General features: G+C 40.0%; 1 protein-coding gene across 5 annotated transcripts in view; it reads right to left on the reverse strand.

The window, feature by feature from the left end:
• The window catches only part of cacna2d2a (calcium channel, voltage-dependent, alpha 2/delta subunit 2a), a 186955-nt gene that overhangs the window by 165365 nt on the left and 3392 nt on the right, over nt 1-18198 (reverse strand). For 3 of the 5 annotated variants that reach the window (XM_042223068.1, XM_042223066.1, XM_042223065.1), the window contains exons 2-3: nt 16871-16952; nt 16762-16791 (exon numbers count right to left, since the gene is read on the reverse strand). In XM_042223068.1, the coding sequence (XP_042079002.1) occupies nt 16762-16791; nt 16871-16952 (112 nt within the window). The remainder of the gene's footprint in view (nt 1-16761; nt 16792-16870; nt 16953-18198) is intronic. The other 2 variants (XM_042223069.1, XM_042223067.1) reach the window with 1 other exon arrangement.

Raw genomic sequence — 18198 nt, forward strand, 5'->3', positions numbered from 1 at the left:
GCATTTAGCTCGAATTCAATTAGATCAGCTGTGTCATTTCTAAATACACGCTGAGTGATAGTAATTACAGTGTTGATGCTAATGTAAATAGCAACGTCGGTTGTAACTCAGACAATTGGCCGCTGCATTGAAACCGGTGACAGAAAAAACATAAACAGAATTATTTATAAACAAACACACAGATTTGTGCAAATTGTGAGGTTGGAAGTCGGGGCGACTGTGCACTGCCGGATGTTGTTTTTCAAAAATAAATGACTTATATGAGCATTAAAATCATTTATTTACTTTTATGGTAGGATACTCTCTGAATGTGAAGATAATAAATGGCACAGCGGCACTGGCGAAACGTTTGATTGTGGAAAGTTGCTCAACAAGTTTAATGAGTATGCGAGTGCTAAACATTTTGAGTTTGTAATATTGGTTGGCAAAAATGGAAACGCGGCTCGTTATCTTTCAATTTCACTGTGAAATAACTCGTAAAGGGAGGTAATGGTGTTCTCTTTGTCTAATGTGTTGATAGCGATGCTTTTTACTACATCCTGCTTGGAGCTACGTCAGTATTTTATACTGACCGGCCTTTATGAGAGGCTTTCAGGTCCACAAGTTTTGATGGCCAAAAACGGCAACAGGAGGACATGCCCCTGTCTGCTTTTGTTATGGGGATCACTATGAAGGAGCAGGTGTGACTGAAGCAGTAAAAACAGGATGGAAGCTTAAAATTATTTTATTTCAGTTTTGGGTTGTTTGGGAATATAAAGGACTGGTTTATATCCAAAACAGTAGGGGTGGGGGAAAAAAACCGATACTGTGTAGTATCGTGATATTTTGTTTGCTAATAATGTATCGATACAGGGACAGCAGAAATCGATATTTTGTTACAAAAAACGTTTTTGTGGACTGGAACATGCTCTGACTTCAGAGTATGTTGATCAGCTCCTTTTTCTGAGCAAGAATCCTGACATTCTGACATCCTGACATTCCTTCACTGTCCAAATGTGTTTGTCATGTTCATTGCTGCCATAAAAAGTTTACTTATTTTCATTTAAGACATGCTGTATTTTAATTAAGTTTAAAACTTTTTTATTTAATGTAAAATTATATTTTGTTTTAATTTACTTTCAAATTCTTCAGTTGCTGAAGGGGCTGCATAGTTTTCACAAATTTCATAGTTCAGAATAGCTATAATTGTACTAGATGGTAAGTTAGACTAGACTGTAATACAAACCGTTCAGTTTGTCAACAATAAAACTGACTGAAATAAGAGAAAGACTGAGTGTGAGACTTTGTTATTAGATAAAATGAATATTGATAAAGTTTACCTTTATGTACAGAATCTGAATATCGCAAAATATTTTTAAAAATTGCAATAATATCGTATCGTGCGTTAAGTATTGTGATAATATCGTATCGTGCGTTAAGTATTGTGATAATATCGTATCGTGGGATGTATGGTGATTCCCACCTCTACAAAACAGTGGCAAGACACTTACGTGAAGGAGACAAGGGGGCTGGAAAAGGATGGAGAAGGGTTGTGTAGGGTTGTGTCACAAACACAATGCCCGATGCCCAGAATTAGCCCAGCAAAGACCCCATCAGGCTGACACAATGCCTAATTTTAACTGTAACTTTTAACTCTTTTTAACTTAATGTTTTTACAGTGTTTCCTACTGACAAAAACCTCCATTATTGCCATTCATACTACACCAAAGTAATTAAGTAATAGATAAACAATAACAATTAAATCACAGAAAGGTTCATGTATTTTTTCACAATCTGCTATAGAAATTTCTTTTTCTATTCTATTTTCTTTCTATTTTTTACATGGATCATCAAGAGTACTAGTCAGCCACCAGCTTCTTCTGTAATTTTACACATTTATTTATAAGTGCTGACAGATTTCTTGCATTTACTACATCAGCATTTCTGTATTATATAGAAAAACTGAGATTTACTGCTGAAATTGCACTTCTTTCGTCTCACCATTAGAAGTGGGCGGATCGATTCAAATATCAACAGTATCAATTCAAGCACTGTTATTGGTACTGGAATAATACTAGCGCAAATAGGACCGATATTTTGTTTCTGTCCTCCGCATGAGGCCAAATCATAGGTGTGTTTTACTGTGTTAACTTATTACTGTGGAAAGTCATTTAGTGGTCATTGAAATGTGTTCAGAATTTGATAATTAATGTTGATTCATCTCATAAATCATGACATACTGCTCTCCCCTACATAAGCTGCCTTTCAAATTTAAAAGTATCAGTAATGCTGGTTCTGTATTTAGCTACTCACCATCTCCAACTATCAAACCTTAACTCGGATAGCAAATACATATATATTTAAACATCAACATCAAAATTGTAAGGCTGCGCGTGCACTCCCTCTTAAAGCATATTTTCACTTACAAATTACATAAATGTAATTTTTAGAAGACACGGTTGCTATACTGTATGTTTTTTGTAAATATGGAATATGAATGCGTACACATACACGAGTGTATGCGTGAAGCAGCAATTGTACTGGTGGAGCAAATCCCATCAAACAACGGGGCCCTGGGACAAGGGCCAGAGGCAGAGATGAGAGCGAGTCCAGCTCGAAGCCAAATAAGGGGGTGGACAGATTGCGGAGGGAGCGGGAGCTTCACTTCCAGCTTTTGAAGAGAAAGATAACAAGGCAGAAGACACGATGATTTACAGAATTAAAACACTGTAGGTAGCACTTCTGAAGACCCCTCTCAGAAGGCAGCAGAGAGTCCTTACTGCCTACATGATCAAAAATTAAAACAGTTTTCTAGGACTTCCACAGCAGTCCTGTGTTTGAGAACCACCCACTGCTGAGGCAAGCCAATTAAAGTTATTCAGAACTGTGACCAATCAATCACAGACGAGGCAGGTGGAGGAGGAAGAGAAGAAGAAGAGGACAAAACCTCAGAGACTCCGGCGCAACCAAACTCTCTCACATGCAAACACCCATAAAAAGACACAAATATATTTTGCTCACAATGGAGAATAAGCGTCACACCTACCACTTCACACATGCAGAAGCACTCCCTCTGCAGTGGAGTGAATAAAGCACTTCACACCTGGAATTTTCTAGGGCATCACGCCACTCCACATTACCAGTGCAACCCATTCAGGGAACTGTACCCAGTTGTTTCTTTCTGTCAAGAGCAGATAGCACCAAAGACATGTCATGTGGTGCCTGAACAATCAAACAGAAGAACCAATGAAAATCGCACAAGCATGTGAACACACGCTTCGCAAGTAATGCCAAGAGACAGAGACAAGGGGAAGAGATTTGCAGCATCGGCAAAATAAAGCATCTTCCTTTGACAGGGCTGGAGCTTTAGCAGACCCCCTAATCCTATTTTGACACATAATGCTATATTGTCTTCCTTTAAACAAGTGCAAGGCCTTCTCTTCTCCCCAAAAAGCCTCTAGTAGGATGAACGCATCGGCCTTTTGTCTTCCTTGAATTCATCAGGCAATTAGTTACACAAATATAGTCCCCTAATGTATCAGAGTGCATGTCAGTGAGAATCAGACACTGCGACCATCCTGGTTAGTTTCATGCTGACACTCAAGAAGCCATTTCCCCCCGGCTGGCTTCTCCTACTCTGTCCAAGTAATTCATTTCATTGGATGTACACACAGCAACAAGGTCCAGGGTTCAAATCCAGAGACTTTCTATGTGGATTTGCATGTTCTCCAAGTGTTTGCACAAAGACTAAAACGTATAAAACACAGAGACTCTTAATCTCGTTCACTTCCTGGTAAAATAAAGGTAAGCTGCTTCATGATGTGACGTAAGCACTGTGTCTTTCAAGCCTGCATTATTGATGTCAGTCAGATGACTTTACTCTAGGACTCAGCGGTTACATCACAAGAAGGAAAAACAGGTTTTTCTTTGAAGTCGAGGGTGTTGAGGAATCTTCTGACGGTTTCAAAATAAAATATTTTAGAGTTAAGATTTAATAACGATCATTAGAAAATCATACTGGATCAGATACTGGAGGTTTTCAACAGCTTTTAGCAAGCTGGGGAAAATATTAATCATAATTTTAAAAAAAAAACAGACGTCATGTGAAACTGAAGACGGGGGACTGGCGCTACATAATCTGGTTCCACTTTTTCCAAACTGTCATATTTTTTATTGCAAAGCTATTTCTAGTAATTGCTCCTAACGCTAACCCAGAGATATCAGCATGCAGCCCAGGGTTGCACTCTGCAGATATACGTATGTATTTTCATTTATACAAACACCGCCAACCAGTGCCAGGCCATCAAGCTCGGGAGCTGAGGAATCCTTGTAACCTTCCCCGGTGTCAGAAAACCAATAAAAAGGCAGAAAAATAAACAGTGTGTGGTTGCATGCCCTTCTGTTCTCCTGTCAGCTCAGGGGAGGCTGGGGCTGGGAGTAATGGTGCTGACCAGCTCCCTCACACTGCATAACATTTAACCGACTTCTGGTTTTAGGTGCCTCTAATGTCCAGTTATTTTCTCATGGTTTTATTTTTTATGTTTCCCATGGTAAATACACAGTAGCTGTCAGAGAAAGCACACAAACAGAGAGGCAAGCAGAATAAAAAGTCGTTTGCTAGCAGACTCTACGTTTTCACAACCCTTCGGACCCCGAGGACCCGTCACCACTGGGACGGCTAATGAGACATCTCGATGGGGATTCGTCCAGGTTTAAACAGTACATCCTCGGCAAAAGCGCAACTGGATAGAAATGTAGACAAACAATGGTGCATAATTTATTACTGTATCAATGCATCACAATTAGACGTACTTAACCTCAGTGCTCTAGTGCCTAACGAAATGGCCCCATTATGCCACGCTCAATCTTAATTTAGCACTGTGTAAAAAACAAACAAACTGCAGACCCTCATTGATTTGACATTTCTATTCCATTGACATTGTAGTTGCATCAATACAGAAGGATACTACAGAAAAAACCCTGTTACATTACTATTACATTATTCCGTTACACAAATGGTGTTTCTAGTGTTTACCTCGTATTTCTCGCAACAAGAAAATTCAAAAGCAACAGGCTAAAATGCATTTTTAATGCAAACACCTTCATAATGTTCAGTTCACTCAGTGTTTTTGGACGTAAGCTTAAATTCTTTTATTTTACAATATTATTCTGCTTCTATCTAAACCAGCACACCCGAAACCACTTAGTGATGCATGTCTCTGTTCGCTTATCTGATTTAGAAGTTCTACATACATAATATTAAACATTTGTTCAATTATAAAGTGGGAAAAAGTTATGATTGCATTATATTCCTTACAACCTAAGCGTAATTTTATTTTTTTTTAGCACAGTTACTTAACTGTTTTTGCCCTACCATAACTTGTTTAGCATGTTTAGTTTTAATTACGGTCCAAGAGGAAAGTATCAAACACTTTGAGCGTACATAATAATCAACTGCAAATTTATTGCCACAAAAATGCAGAGAAAGCCTCTATTTGTCCACAGCTTTTGCTGCTGATGTAAAATGTTTTTTAAAAAGCTGCAGTGAATTAATCACCCATTTTAACGGACAGAATAAACTATGGTGTACACTGACGTGAGCTACGCAATGACTCAGGGATACTCAAGCCAAACACAAGCCACGGGTAAAGAATACGAGAGCCAGAGAGTCAACTGTTGTTCAGAAATAGCCTCTGATGTTTCACACAACTAGATAACAAGTAGCTGTTGTGTAAGGTCCAGGCCAGAAGATAGAGGGGGAAGGGCAGAAGGAGAACTGACAGAGGAGGCCTGAGCACGCTCCATCTCTCATTCCTTTAAAGGTAACTGCTCGCATTGAGAGGAGGGACCTTTAACTCTTCTGTAAGCCATGTGTAGTCCAAGGAAGCCATTAAATCACAGAATGAATGGGATTGATCAGCCCTCACATAATCATCTACTGACGGATGAGCCTGCAGAGGGACTGAGGTGTGAGGTGTGTGTGTGTGTGTGGGGGGGGGGGTTGAAGCTGACATCAGCTATAGGAAAAAAGGAGGTGTGGTGTGAGAGCACAGGAGATGTCTAGCATAGGATTCCGCATTTCAGACAGATTATTGGAAATTTCTGTAGTCAGCAATACTGAGTAAATCCACCAGTGCACTTTAGAGAGATATCTGTTTGTCCAAGCTGGTTGTCTCGGCTGTGAGTAACCGTCTCTTTTTTTTGGAGTGGAGGAAGAGAGAAGGTTTAGAGAAGTAGAAAAGACATTAGAAATTGCATTCAGCCTGCATATAACAAAACCAAATCGAACTGACCAAATTGAACCAGAAGCTCATCAGCAATGTCAACAACATAAAGAAAAGACGGCTTTAGCGCTGCCGGTGCACACGTGCACGCTCATGACTGTGTGCGTGTGTGCACTGGCAGCACTAGAGGCGAGAAGGTCTGTGCTGCACTGAGATAAAGTTGCTACCAGCATGTGGTCGGTGGTGCCGACTGATACAGTGTTGACCATCCGGCACAAAGATACAAACAGAGTGAGAATGAGGGAAAGGAAAGAAAGAGAGCACAAAAACAAAAACAAAACAGAACTTGAATGAAAACTGATTGAATCACATGTCCATTAATTGGCATTAAGTCCTTCCACCCTACGTTAACATGTGGGTATATTGATCTTGATGCTGCTATCAGGTTCCCAGCAAAGAGCAGTAAATGGCAGGCAGACAGGGCGTGGAGGCGAGCTGTCAGATCCTCAGAGTGCAGCGTTATAAACTGATATGTATAAGTCTAAATCATTCATGCTGATTATTATCTTGTCATTACAATTTTTTTTTTTTTTTTTCTAAACTGAATTTGTGGAAACTGCTCTGACACGATGGGCATGTGTGTGATTTTTGCACGTTTACAAAAGTTCATGAATATACTTAATTACATGTACTGAAGTACTCCACTAAAAGTCAGTGGGAAATACTGTAGTTTTAACAGCCGTACATTCATTTGCTGCATGGTCAGGATGTACTTGAGAGATTAAAATTTTACATAAAAAGGACCAGAGCTGTAGGAAAGCCCTCAAAGTTTACTTAGTTTTTTTTAGTAGTCATGGACACAAATCTCTATGGGGTTGCATCAGGAAGGGCATCTAGCATAAAAAAACCCAAATCAAACATGCAGCGCTCCCACTGTGGCCGTCCCTTGTGATTAAGGGAGCAGCTCGAGCTTTTTTTTTTTTTTTTTTTTTTTAAATTAACTGGAAAATAAATCAAAGTAAACCAGTCTTGGGACTACCAAAGCATGCTGCACACAACTGGCCAGAATAAGCATGCAATACTTGGCCGAAGAGCAGAGAAAAAGATAATTGAAACAAACACAATATTTTAATAGCACATATATGAGTAATTAAACTTCTGCTATATGAGAGGGTGCCTAGGTTGGTCACACACAGGTGAGCAAATTCATAATGAAAAAAAGTACAGCAGCACTGAACTGCAGGCTTCCTTTAGACACAGCCGCCGATAACATACAATAAGCCTATTTATGCACAGCAGACTAGAACACATCCAAATATGCACAATATTTTACCAGACCCAAAAGTCCAATTTGGGCAGCAAAAAAGTCAAATGCCCTTTTTGCAGCTTAATGATAATGTTAAACTGCTCGGCAGCACCTCGCATTAAGCCAAAGCATTACCTTCATCTGCAGGCACGGTTGTAACACCCCAAATGTCACTTTGCACTCAGACGTTTAGGCGATAAATTTCCAACATGTCCAACATGTTCAAAATGTGTGTAAGGACATTCATCAGTGGCAGTATGTGAGTCTCTTTGGTTTGTGGTAGAGTGTAACCATGTTTCGAGGAACTATCACTCAGACGATAGTGGGACAACTGCAAAAGTTTTCAGCCTCTGTGAACAGCTGCATTGAGCTTCTTAAAGCTGCTGCGTTTTTTATAAGCTGGTTATCAAAAACATTAAAAGAAAATAATCTTACTGTGCTATTATGATAACTGACCTGATAGCTTACTTAGAAAAACGTGCGATGTCTAGCTACTGGTGACTATGCTATGCAATGTTATTTTGCAATGATGCTTGCCATTTATTTTTAAGGCAAATTAAAGGCAATTTTATTACTGAAAGTGTTTTAACACATTTATTTAGTCATCTATGTATTTCTTTTCCATTTGGCAGAGGTTGCTGTGATATTTAATGTGCCTTTTGCAACAAGGATAGCACCCTCTCTTTCTGCAGCCATGAAATTTATAAATACAAGATAATATATACACATATATGTATTATAAAGTCTGTGCTTATAATTACACAACCAGTGTCTAGTTAGACCTAGTGTACTCTGCCTTGTTGCAGACCAGAAGTAAGTTGCTGCATAGTTACCCCAAAGAGTGATTTTGCTCAAACATGTCTCAGATTCCTATAAATGAGTATCTGAATCCAAAGGGTTTGGAATATTTTTCAGTATTTTACAAAAAAAACAAAAAAATGAAAGAAATGGCCCCCCCAAAAAATTAAACAGAAAATTTGTAATGTAGCACGTTGTTTCATTTCCTGTTCATCTCCATAAACCCTCTGTTTACATCCCGTCACCTACTAGCTGTGGCTGAATCAGTCTTAGTTAGCTCTGCTGCCCAAACAGTAATTCTTTTTAACTCTTAGTGAACATATTGAAGCTAAAAAAATCTCCCTACGTGCCTCCAACTGCAAAAATCTACACAGAAGAGAGACGGTGACTCAGATGAAATGGAGTACGAGCACAGAAATGTCAGATTCTTTAAAAGCACTCTGTGAGCACACCTGCTAGTGCTAATGCTAGCCACCACCTGGAGATGGTGAGCGTGAGGTATCTGACTGTCACGCTTGTGTTTTTCTTTATAAGGCATAAGTGCAGACATGACTAATGTAGTTAATGCACAGGTGTCCCATAACCAGTTATGCTTTCATCTGTGTTATTGTGCGCTGTTGCCAATTTTGCTATCATTTGTTGTAAATCTCCACCAACACAACTGTGTGCAGTAGAGCACAGGGGTGTGTTTTAGTGGTAATTTCATTTAGGTGACTACTGTATCGTGCAATTGTCTGTTGCTGGTTGCTTTAAAGCTTTATTTGCTGCTGGCATATCGTGTTATGGCTGACAATGATATTGTGAGACTGAAGGAGCTGCTGGTGAAGAAAATTAGGGGCCAGTTTTGGCTAAACTATGTTTTAAGCCGCTGTAAAAATCAGAGTGGCAGCACACTTTGAGAAAAGGCACAAAGAAGGCAAGTGGCAGACTGAATAGAAAGAAGAACTTCACGATGCACTGTGATAGGCAAGGCCTATCATATCTTTCACTGGGGCCAGGTTCTGACAAGTTGCACTAGATTTATCCAAATGTTGTACACCCTGTCCTCTGTGACTCTGCAGAGCTGGTCGAGACATTCAGGGCTCAGTCAGGCTAGAGTAAAGACACTCAGCCTAAAACAGAAGTCTCCCTAACACCATTCAGAGCCTCAGATATGGAATAAGAACACTTAGGGCTCATTGAAAGTCGCCAAAGTGTGGAGCATGTAGCGATATAAGTTGTAGCTGGAGGTGTGTGAATCACCCAAGCATACCTATAAGTTGTTATTTTCCAATTGCGACCCTAGCCTTAACCAACACACAAATGCAGTCTCGTGTAGTGGATGTTACTTATAGTGGGACTTTCCTCTTAAGTAGGTATGCCCTGCAGAGGGGGTTACTTGTAGTGGTCATGTCTCGAAGGCATTCCCGCAGAACACACCAATCAAACCAAGTCCTTCTGCAGTCACTGATTACTGATTGGCAGCTTTTTCTTGCTTGGGACCATATCTTTGAGTCTGTCCACTCTATCCAGCTGATTGGTTTATCTTGAATTGCGACATGAAACCGCAGTTTTTTTTAGTTTAAACAAAGCAATCAGTCCAACGAGGGCTGCAGGAGGGCAAGCAATTAGCCATTCGGAATCATAGAGGGGGCTATTGTGTAGCTGCTGTGGTTAAATCCACGTAGATATATCGACCTTTAGTGATGGGAGAGGAAAGTCAAGTTAGGTACACCTGTTCAGCGGCTTTTTAAGGCAGATATCTAATCACAATGACAACAATTCAGTGCATTCGGGCATGTAGACATGAGCAAGATGAAGTTCAAAATGAGCATCAGAATGGGGAAGAAAGGCTTTTATTTTAGTCATTTTCACCATGCCATGGTTGTTGATGTCCGACAGGCTGGTATGAGTATTTCAGAAGTCGTTCATGCACTGGGACTTTTTTCCTCATAACCATTTGTAGGGTTTACAGAGAATGGGCTGAAAAAGATAAAATATCCAGTGAGCGGCAGTTCTCTGAATGAATACGCTCAAATCAAACCTCAGATCTTCTCAAACTGGTTTTTTGAACATGGCAATGTGTTCGCTGCACTCAAACAGCTTCTGTGGTCACTAGGTCTCAATTCAAGAGAGGACCTTTGGGATACAGGAACTGTGTGATGCAGTTATGTCAATATGGACCAATCCTGTTCTATCATTTTGTTCAATCTATAAACATAACAAATAATCAATCAGTAATATATTTGATTCGCCATTAAATCTTCAGTGTATTGTTTTATTTTGTCTGAGCAACCCCCCAGCATGCAGCCAAAATATTAAATCTTCTCACTTGATGGGCTTTTAACCAGTAACTCGTTTTTATTTTTGCTTTCAAAAATAACTCCAATAAATCTTCAAATATCTAAATAATTATTATTATTGGATTAATGGAATTTTTGCAAGTCTGTATCTCTGATTAACCATCTGTAACGACAGTATGTGGGCGTGGGCGCGCTGCTCATGTGTTCCCTATTAAAACTGCTTTGAATAAGCCCGAGGATAAGAAAACAATGCCAGTGTCCACCACCGCCTCTCATCATCACCACGTACTGTAACACATCAAAAGCAGCGGCACGGAGGATAATGAGGAGGATAAGGACTATAAACAGCATCTGTCTGCTCATATTTAAATTTACCAATTCTCGTCCTTTCCCTCTATCATTTCATCCATCTCAAGTAGTTTGACACTAAATATACACACAAAATCGCCTGAACATCAATCTCAATTGTCAAGCCATCCTTCATTCCTTTTCTCTCTAAAAAACCCTCCTCCGCTCTGAAAGCCGCCCACTCTCCTTGTCTATCTGCGCTCTTCCATTTGAAACTTCCAACTCCTCCAGTGCACTCACCCTCTAGCTTTCTTTCACTCCCCTGGGCGAGAAGAACATCTTGACCAAACCTGGGCCAAATATATTAGAGCGTGATTTTATTAAACATTTGAAGAGCTTGAATCTTCTTATTTATCTTCAGAGGGACCTGAACATTTGGAACAGAGACGCACATCTGTGAGCTGCTTTAAAAGTCAACCAATTCGGAGCATGTTTTTTTTTTTTAAGTATGTTTATTGAGATTTTTTGATATAAGGAAAAAAAAGGGACACAAAAAAAAACCAACAACAGACAACACAACAGCAAGGGCTAAAAAACACAAATAAGACAAAAGATTACACTGCAAAGACAAAAATACTACTTCAACACTGGCAATAAACAGAAATAAAATGCTAAGGTGGTAGGCTAAGTTATTGGTGATCGATCAAACAGGACTTTGTTTTAATACATGGTCTAAAAATGGCTGCCACACATCAAAGAAATGACTAGGTTTGTCCGCTAATGTGTACCTAGTTCTCTCCATACGCTTTACTAGTCCCTAAGGACCCCAAAGTGCTTTACACATCCAGTCATCCACCCATTCACACACTGGTGATGGCAAGCTACATTGTAGCCACAGCCACCCTGGGGCGCACTGACAGAGGCGAGGCTGCCGGACACTGGCGCCACCTCTGACCACCACTAGTAGGCAAACAGGTGAAGTGTCTTGCACAAGGACACAACGACCGAGGCTGTCTAAGCCGGGGCTCGAACTGGCAACCTTCCGATTATAAGGCGAACTCCCAACTCTTGAGCCACGATCGCCCCAATTAAATAAGTAAGGTTGGTTTGAGAGAATGTGACAAGCATGACCTGTAATCTAGCAAAACATTCAGCAGTGTAGTGGGTTACTTTGTAACGAGTTAGGGTACTCTACTTTTTTTTGAAAAATGTACATTAACGTGTTAGCTTCTTGCATTACATAATTTGTATTTTTGTTATTTTTCTAACAAAAAGTATTTTTTTATTTCATGACTTTATCTCAAAAAGAAACTAAATCTTGACTTCATCCTGGTTTTTGGGCCACCTGCAGCATAGCCATAGTGCTGCAATTACCATTCTGAACAAAACTGTAGTTTGTGCAGCAGACCTGAGGTGTAAAAGGGAAGAGGAAGATCCAAACAATGCAATTATTGGGTCCGGCTCTAATGTGCAATTATAGATATCAGAAAAACATTTAAAAATGTCCAACCAATAGTTATGCAATTTGGGACAAGTCCAAAATAAATGAGTGAGAGAGCCTTCTCCAAGTTTACAACGATCACATATCGGACTAATAGAAGGAAAAATCCTGTGCAGTTTAGTTTTTGTATAATGAAGTCTGTGAAGCACTTTGAATTGAATTAACTGATGCCTTGCATTTATAGAGCAAGAATGGATCCTACACAGACTCCTCTCCCACACCTCATCTCCTATTTGCAAACCAAGCTCCTCCTCCCATGCCATCTTCAAAAAGTCAGATTTAAAATTGAAATACTCAGAAAAAGCTTTCACAAAACCAACAACCAATTTTTTAGAATCCGGGGAACTCAGAAGGAGTGTAAAAATTGACCCCTCTTCCGGAAGAGATGGAAAATTAAGAATACTCTGACGAACAGTTTCTTATCTGTAAATAATGACATGACCTTTTTGTACCCTTCCTGCCAGTAAGCAAGAGTTCTAGCATTTGCAGCCCAATAATAAAACTGAAACAATGGCAGAGCAAATCCACCCTTAAGTTTAGACTTACATAGATGAACTTTTGATATCCTGTGAGTTTTAAAGCCCCAAGCAAATGGTAATACTACTGAGTCGATCACTTTAAAAAAATTGCTTATTCAAAAAAATAGGTAAGTTTAAAAATAAATATAGAAATTTAGGAAGGGAAACCATTTTAATTACATTAAGGCGACCTACCATGGAAATAGGGAGAGCCCTCCATTTCTCAATGTCCTTTTTCAATTTTTCAACTTGTTCAAGATAATTCAACTTGAAGATCAATTTAGGATCCTTAGGCAAAATAACACCTAAGTATTTCAATCTGTCTGTAATTTTAAAAGGCAAAATTTTAAAAAATCAAAAAAATCAACATCCAAGTTTGCAGTTAAAGCCACAAACTCACTCTTCTGCCAATTAATTGTATAACCTGAGATTTCCCCAAACGACCTCACCACATCTAAAAGTACAGGAACAGATCGCTCAGGATTTGACAAGAACAAAACAACATCATCCGCATATAAAGAAATGTAGTGCTTGATATTCCCCAATCGGACAGGGTCAATAGAGGGCTCATTCCTAATGGCTACTGCAAGAGGTTCAATAGAAATAGTGAAGAGCAAAGGGTTCAAAGGGCAGCCTTATGGTGTCCCGCGGTGTAAAAAAAAAAAGGCGCTGATCTATCTTGGTTAGTAAGAATGGAAGAAGAAGGATGCCTATATATCATATGATATAAACTGTTCGCCTAAACCAAACTTCTCCAGTACCCAAAGCATATAGGCCCACTCACCCTGGTCAAACGCCTTTTCAGCATCTAAGCTCAGTACTGCGATCTTGGAAGCTCCCCAGTGCCTATGATACATAATATTCATCAATCTTCGAACATTAAAGAAGGAAAACCTCTGGGGGACAAACCCAGTTTGATCCGGATGGATAATTGACCCAACATGTCTATTTAATCTGTTTGCCAAAATTTTAGTGAAAATTTTCATATCCAAATTCAACAAAGCAATAGGTCAATAACAAAGAAATATTAGCTTCATATAGCGTACGGGGAAATGCTTGAGCGGAGCATGTTTTTTTGTTGTTTTTTCCTTATTTACTTGTGCGACTTCGGACTGTCTTGGCCTTTCTCTCTCTTTCACCCACTACCTCGCTTGTCAGAGAAAATAAAATCTCGACCGAGACCAACTGAGCATGCCACATTACATTCAACTTAGTTCCCTTGTCTCTCCCCATGTAAGACAAACTCAAAAATAATTTGCACACACTTTACATTTTTTGTCTCTGAGAATAAACTGCGCATGAAGAGGAAGGGGGCGCAGAGGGAGGCAATCTTGTTACCAGCCGGCATAGCCCTGGGAAGATTTCTATCAGACACACGTATAGAGAGAGGCATCCATTTAGAAAATGGCTTTTCTAGGCATGCTGGGCCATTTAGCACACCCTGTGACGACTCCTGTTTGGGGCAATGATAAATGTTCTTTCGCACCCGGCCTGTGCACACAGTCAGGCCACCGCATACACATGCACGCACAGCCATATGGGCACCCCACGCAAACCATCGCCAGGCAGACGCAGCGTTTTCAGAAGAGAGTGGCTTCACTGGGTTTGGTCCACAGAATAAACTCGAGTCACCGCCAGTGAAAATTAGTTTAAATCCACAGAACTTAAATCCTACTGAGCATTTAACGTCATGTCAACACCACTTTGCAGCTTTAGGAATCATTAAGTTCAGGTTCATTCAGCTATACATGCTGAATGAGTTTTATAATGAGTAGTAATATGACAGCCTTTTTTGGCCATTTCCAACATTTAGTGAAGAAAAGAATGGAGTAATTTAACAATAATCAGAAATCCAAAACAAAACATAAAAAAATTTAACATAAGCCAACAAATCTAAGGGGGATATTTGCATCAGGAACATTGTGTTGCAGGTCATTATTGACGGAAGTGATCGGGTCGTGACAGCCGTCCAAACTGCTAGTTAAACCCAAGCCATGGGATAGAACAAATTGTCAGTTTTACAGCCTTCCTCCTGACAGAGACATTACCCATGAAGTAACAAACGTGTTTGTGTGATTTATGGCAGCAGCATTTCTTTTCAATGACAGCAAACATGTGAATGTGAAGAAAAGTGACTTATTGCTACAGCTGAACTGCACTAAATGTGAATGTTTTCTGTCTTTACACTACAAGAAAGTGGGGAAATGTGGAGGGTTTTTATTGGTTACTTTTCAGAGGATTTACAGACCCGGCCAACTTGAGATCAAAATTGGCAGCAAATTATCACCAAAATGCACAAACTGAGTTGTTTTTGTTTTGTTTTTAAAAAAGAGGGTAGTACTTTAGTAGTTTATTAACCTTTTAGATCAGTTAAAGGGTGATCGGCAACTTTATACGTTGAGAAAACTCTTCAAACTTTCTCCACCCAGTTTATCCCCAGAATGCATCTACACCACATTTAAATCAATACTGTTTTAAAAATGACAATATTCTTGAGATAGAATACATTTTTCAGATACTTTGACTTTCAAACAATGAGTCGCCTTATTTTTAAAGTCTACTGCCTGTGTAGATATCCACACTGCCCAGTGGGAGCAACAAAAAAGCAAAAGGCAAATATTTTAGCAGGTAAACACTCTCTCTGTGTTTTGTTTACACTGGATGAGTGCTAAAAATCAACCTGTCTCTATCATGCTGTCTGAGTGCGCGCCTGATATCCACTAATGGTCATTACCCTTTACAGCAGCGCGATTTCTGTCAGCTTACTTCCTCCTCTCTGGGATCCATCAGTGTCGCCACTATACTAACAGCTGTCATGGAGCCTGAGATCTCTCAGCTCAGCTCCAACCACAAGTGAAAGACTCATCATCCAGGTTTTTATGTGATTTATAGACACAGAAATATGATTCATATGTAATTTTGCTGATAGTTCACTATGCTAAATACTGATAAGAATATAACCAGACAGGTATAATTATGTTTCAGTTAACCAATATAATAATGTGAAAATACAGCAACCATTCTAAGGGCAGGCCTAACTGAAAGCCTGTGTAGAAACGGCCTTAAGAAATATGAGGGTGTGTGTGTGTGAGGAATGACGTGCCACAGCGGACGCTCTGATCTCTGAATGTTTGACTTTAAAAATGTATGATTTCATAAAATTTACCAGATGAATAAAGGGAAGACATTGGGATGATTTCGAGGCAGTCAGGACTGGGCGAGCCCCCTCACCCACATCTGCTTCATCTGAACTCTGCGTTACGTACTGGGTAAGACTCATAGGATCAGAGGCTAGGACCTTTTTAACAGAGAACTGAACCAGACTTCCTATAAAGGGATCGTGGGCCCTGCAGATCAACATTGCTATCGCACTAACCACTGTTGCTGCTGGAATTAAAGCCACAGGCTCCGTACTGGCTGGATGAATCATTCTCATCTACACAGCAATAATGAAGCATTTATTTCAGGGTGAATGACAAACTCTGGAAACGTGGCCAACACGCGCACGCAGCACAAATATGATGAAACTGTGTCAGTCACACTATGCTAAACCATCTGCCTATCACAGGACAGACACGTGGTGCAAAAAACCAGAAGGAAACACTTAAATAGACACTTAAATATCCAACACCATAATCATGCCTAATGTGTGTCTCAATTTTTTAAATGCTTATTTCAAATTAAATGAGCAATCAATCTAGAGGTTACTAGAAGTTAAGGGGGATCTGGCCAAAGGAAAATTCTTGACAGCAAAAGAGGATTTGGAAAAAAGGCAGTCATCTCCACTCGTGAAGTTATGTCACGCTAATATAGAAGATCACTGCTTCTATATTATCTCACTTCATCACTCAAGTCAACACAGTACCTTAAAGATATCCACACCCTCACGCTGGACCTTGAAGAGGAGTGCAATCATACTGATTAATAATGCAGGAAAATGCGGGGCGTCACTTGCAGGCGTGACGTCAACTTACCGATCTCATCTGCTGAGCTCCGGTGACGTGCTGCAGAACCTTTTCCAGCTCCTTCTCAATGCGTCCAGCCCAGTGAATCATTCTGCAAAAGTAAAGTTAAGACATTTTCAACATTATCATTTCAACATCATCACGAAAAGTTTCATTTCTCCACTGCGTATAAGTGAGTGCATTTGCAAGACGGCGGCAGTGTGTGGCTCTCTTTCTGCTGGAAAACTGCCACACTCTGCCCCTTTTGGGATGCCTGTCTGGAAGTATCACTATCCTATCTCCAGTTAATGTCTGGGTTGGTCATCAGCATCTTCTCTCCCCATCACATCTTGCATGTATGTGTTCCGTCCAGGACCGGCAGTGTACGTGCCTGTCTACGCTCGGCTGGGATCAGCGGTTCTACAATAAAACTGCTCAGGTCTGACAGAAGTGCAGCCTAAGCAGGAGCTGATCTCCGTTAGACGGAGCCAAGTTTGGAATTAAGAGATCAAACGACTGGAGCTCATCACTGTATATCTCTCAGCAAGCAACAAATGACTTAATGGATGAAGATTTTTACCAGATCACTTTAGAGAAGCAGCAGGGGCCAACCTGCCAACCAAGATTCATGCTGAACAACTCATGTGAAAAGCCAAGAAGAAATTTTCACAGAAAAAAAGGAGAACAAAAAAAAAACCTATTATGAAAGCTCATCTTTCAGCAATCAGATGAATAAATTATGTCATGTGTTTGCTAGCCAACCGCTGATTCCATGCCAACCTTTTTCCTTTCAGCAGCCTGCAGATAGCTAATCACTAGCATCAACAACACAGCCGTTTGTCTTTTAATATGATGACGGAGACAAATGTCATCTTTAAATGTCAGATTTGCTCTGAAGACAAGAGGGGAGACAGATTTATTAAATTGCACAAATCTGCCAAGTAGTGACAGCGCCCGCCATAATCACCAAGCCAGAGCGGGCTTCATCAAGCGAGTAACAGCAGAGCAAACACGCCAGCGAGTGAGCAAGTTCCCTGTGTTTATAGGGACCGTGATTAAAGGAGAGCAAGAGGGCCTCTAAAAGGAGCAGAGAAGGGGGGGAAGCTGTGACTATAAAAAGGTCATTCAATATGAAATGAAAACAAGTTTACAGTGAGAACAGAGCTGAGCAGGACACAGTGATACTAACAGTGAGGGACAATACCTCTGTCCCCGAGCCAGGCAGACTTCTTACGCAACCTCTTTAGTCTGGATACTACACACAACATGATAGATAGATAGATAGATAGATAGATAGATAGATAGATAGATAGATAGATAGATAGATAGATAGATAGATAGATAGATAGATAGATAGA

The sequence above is a fragment of the Haplochromis burtoni genome, unplaced genomic scaffold (genome assembly GCF_018398535.1).
Source record: "Haplochromis burtoni strain Fernald_Lab_line unplaced genomic scaffold, NCSU_Asbu1 Contig_100, whole genome shotgun sequence".
Classification (NCBI taxonomy): domain Eukaryota; kingdom Metazoa; phylum Chordata; class Actinopteri; order Cichliformes; family Cichlidae; genus Haplochromis; species Haplochromis burtoni.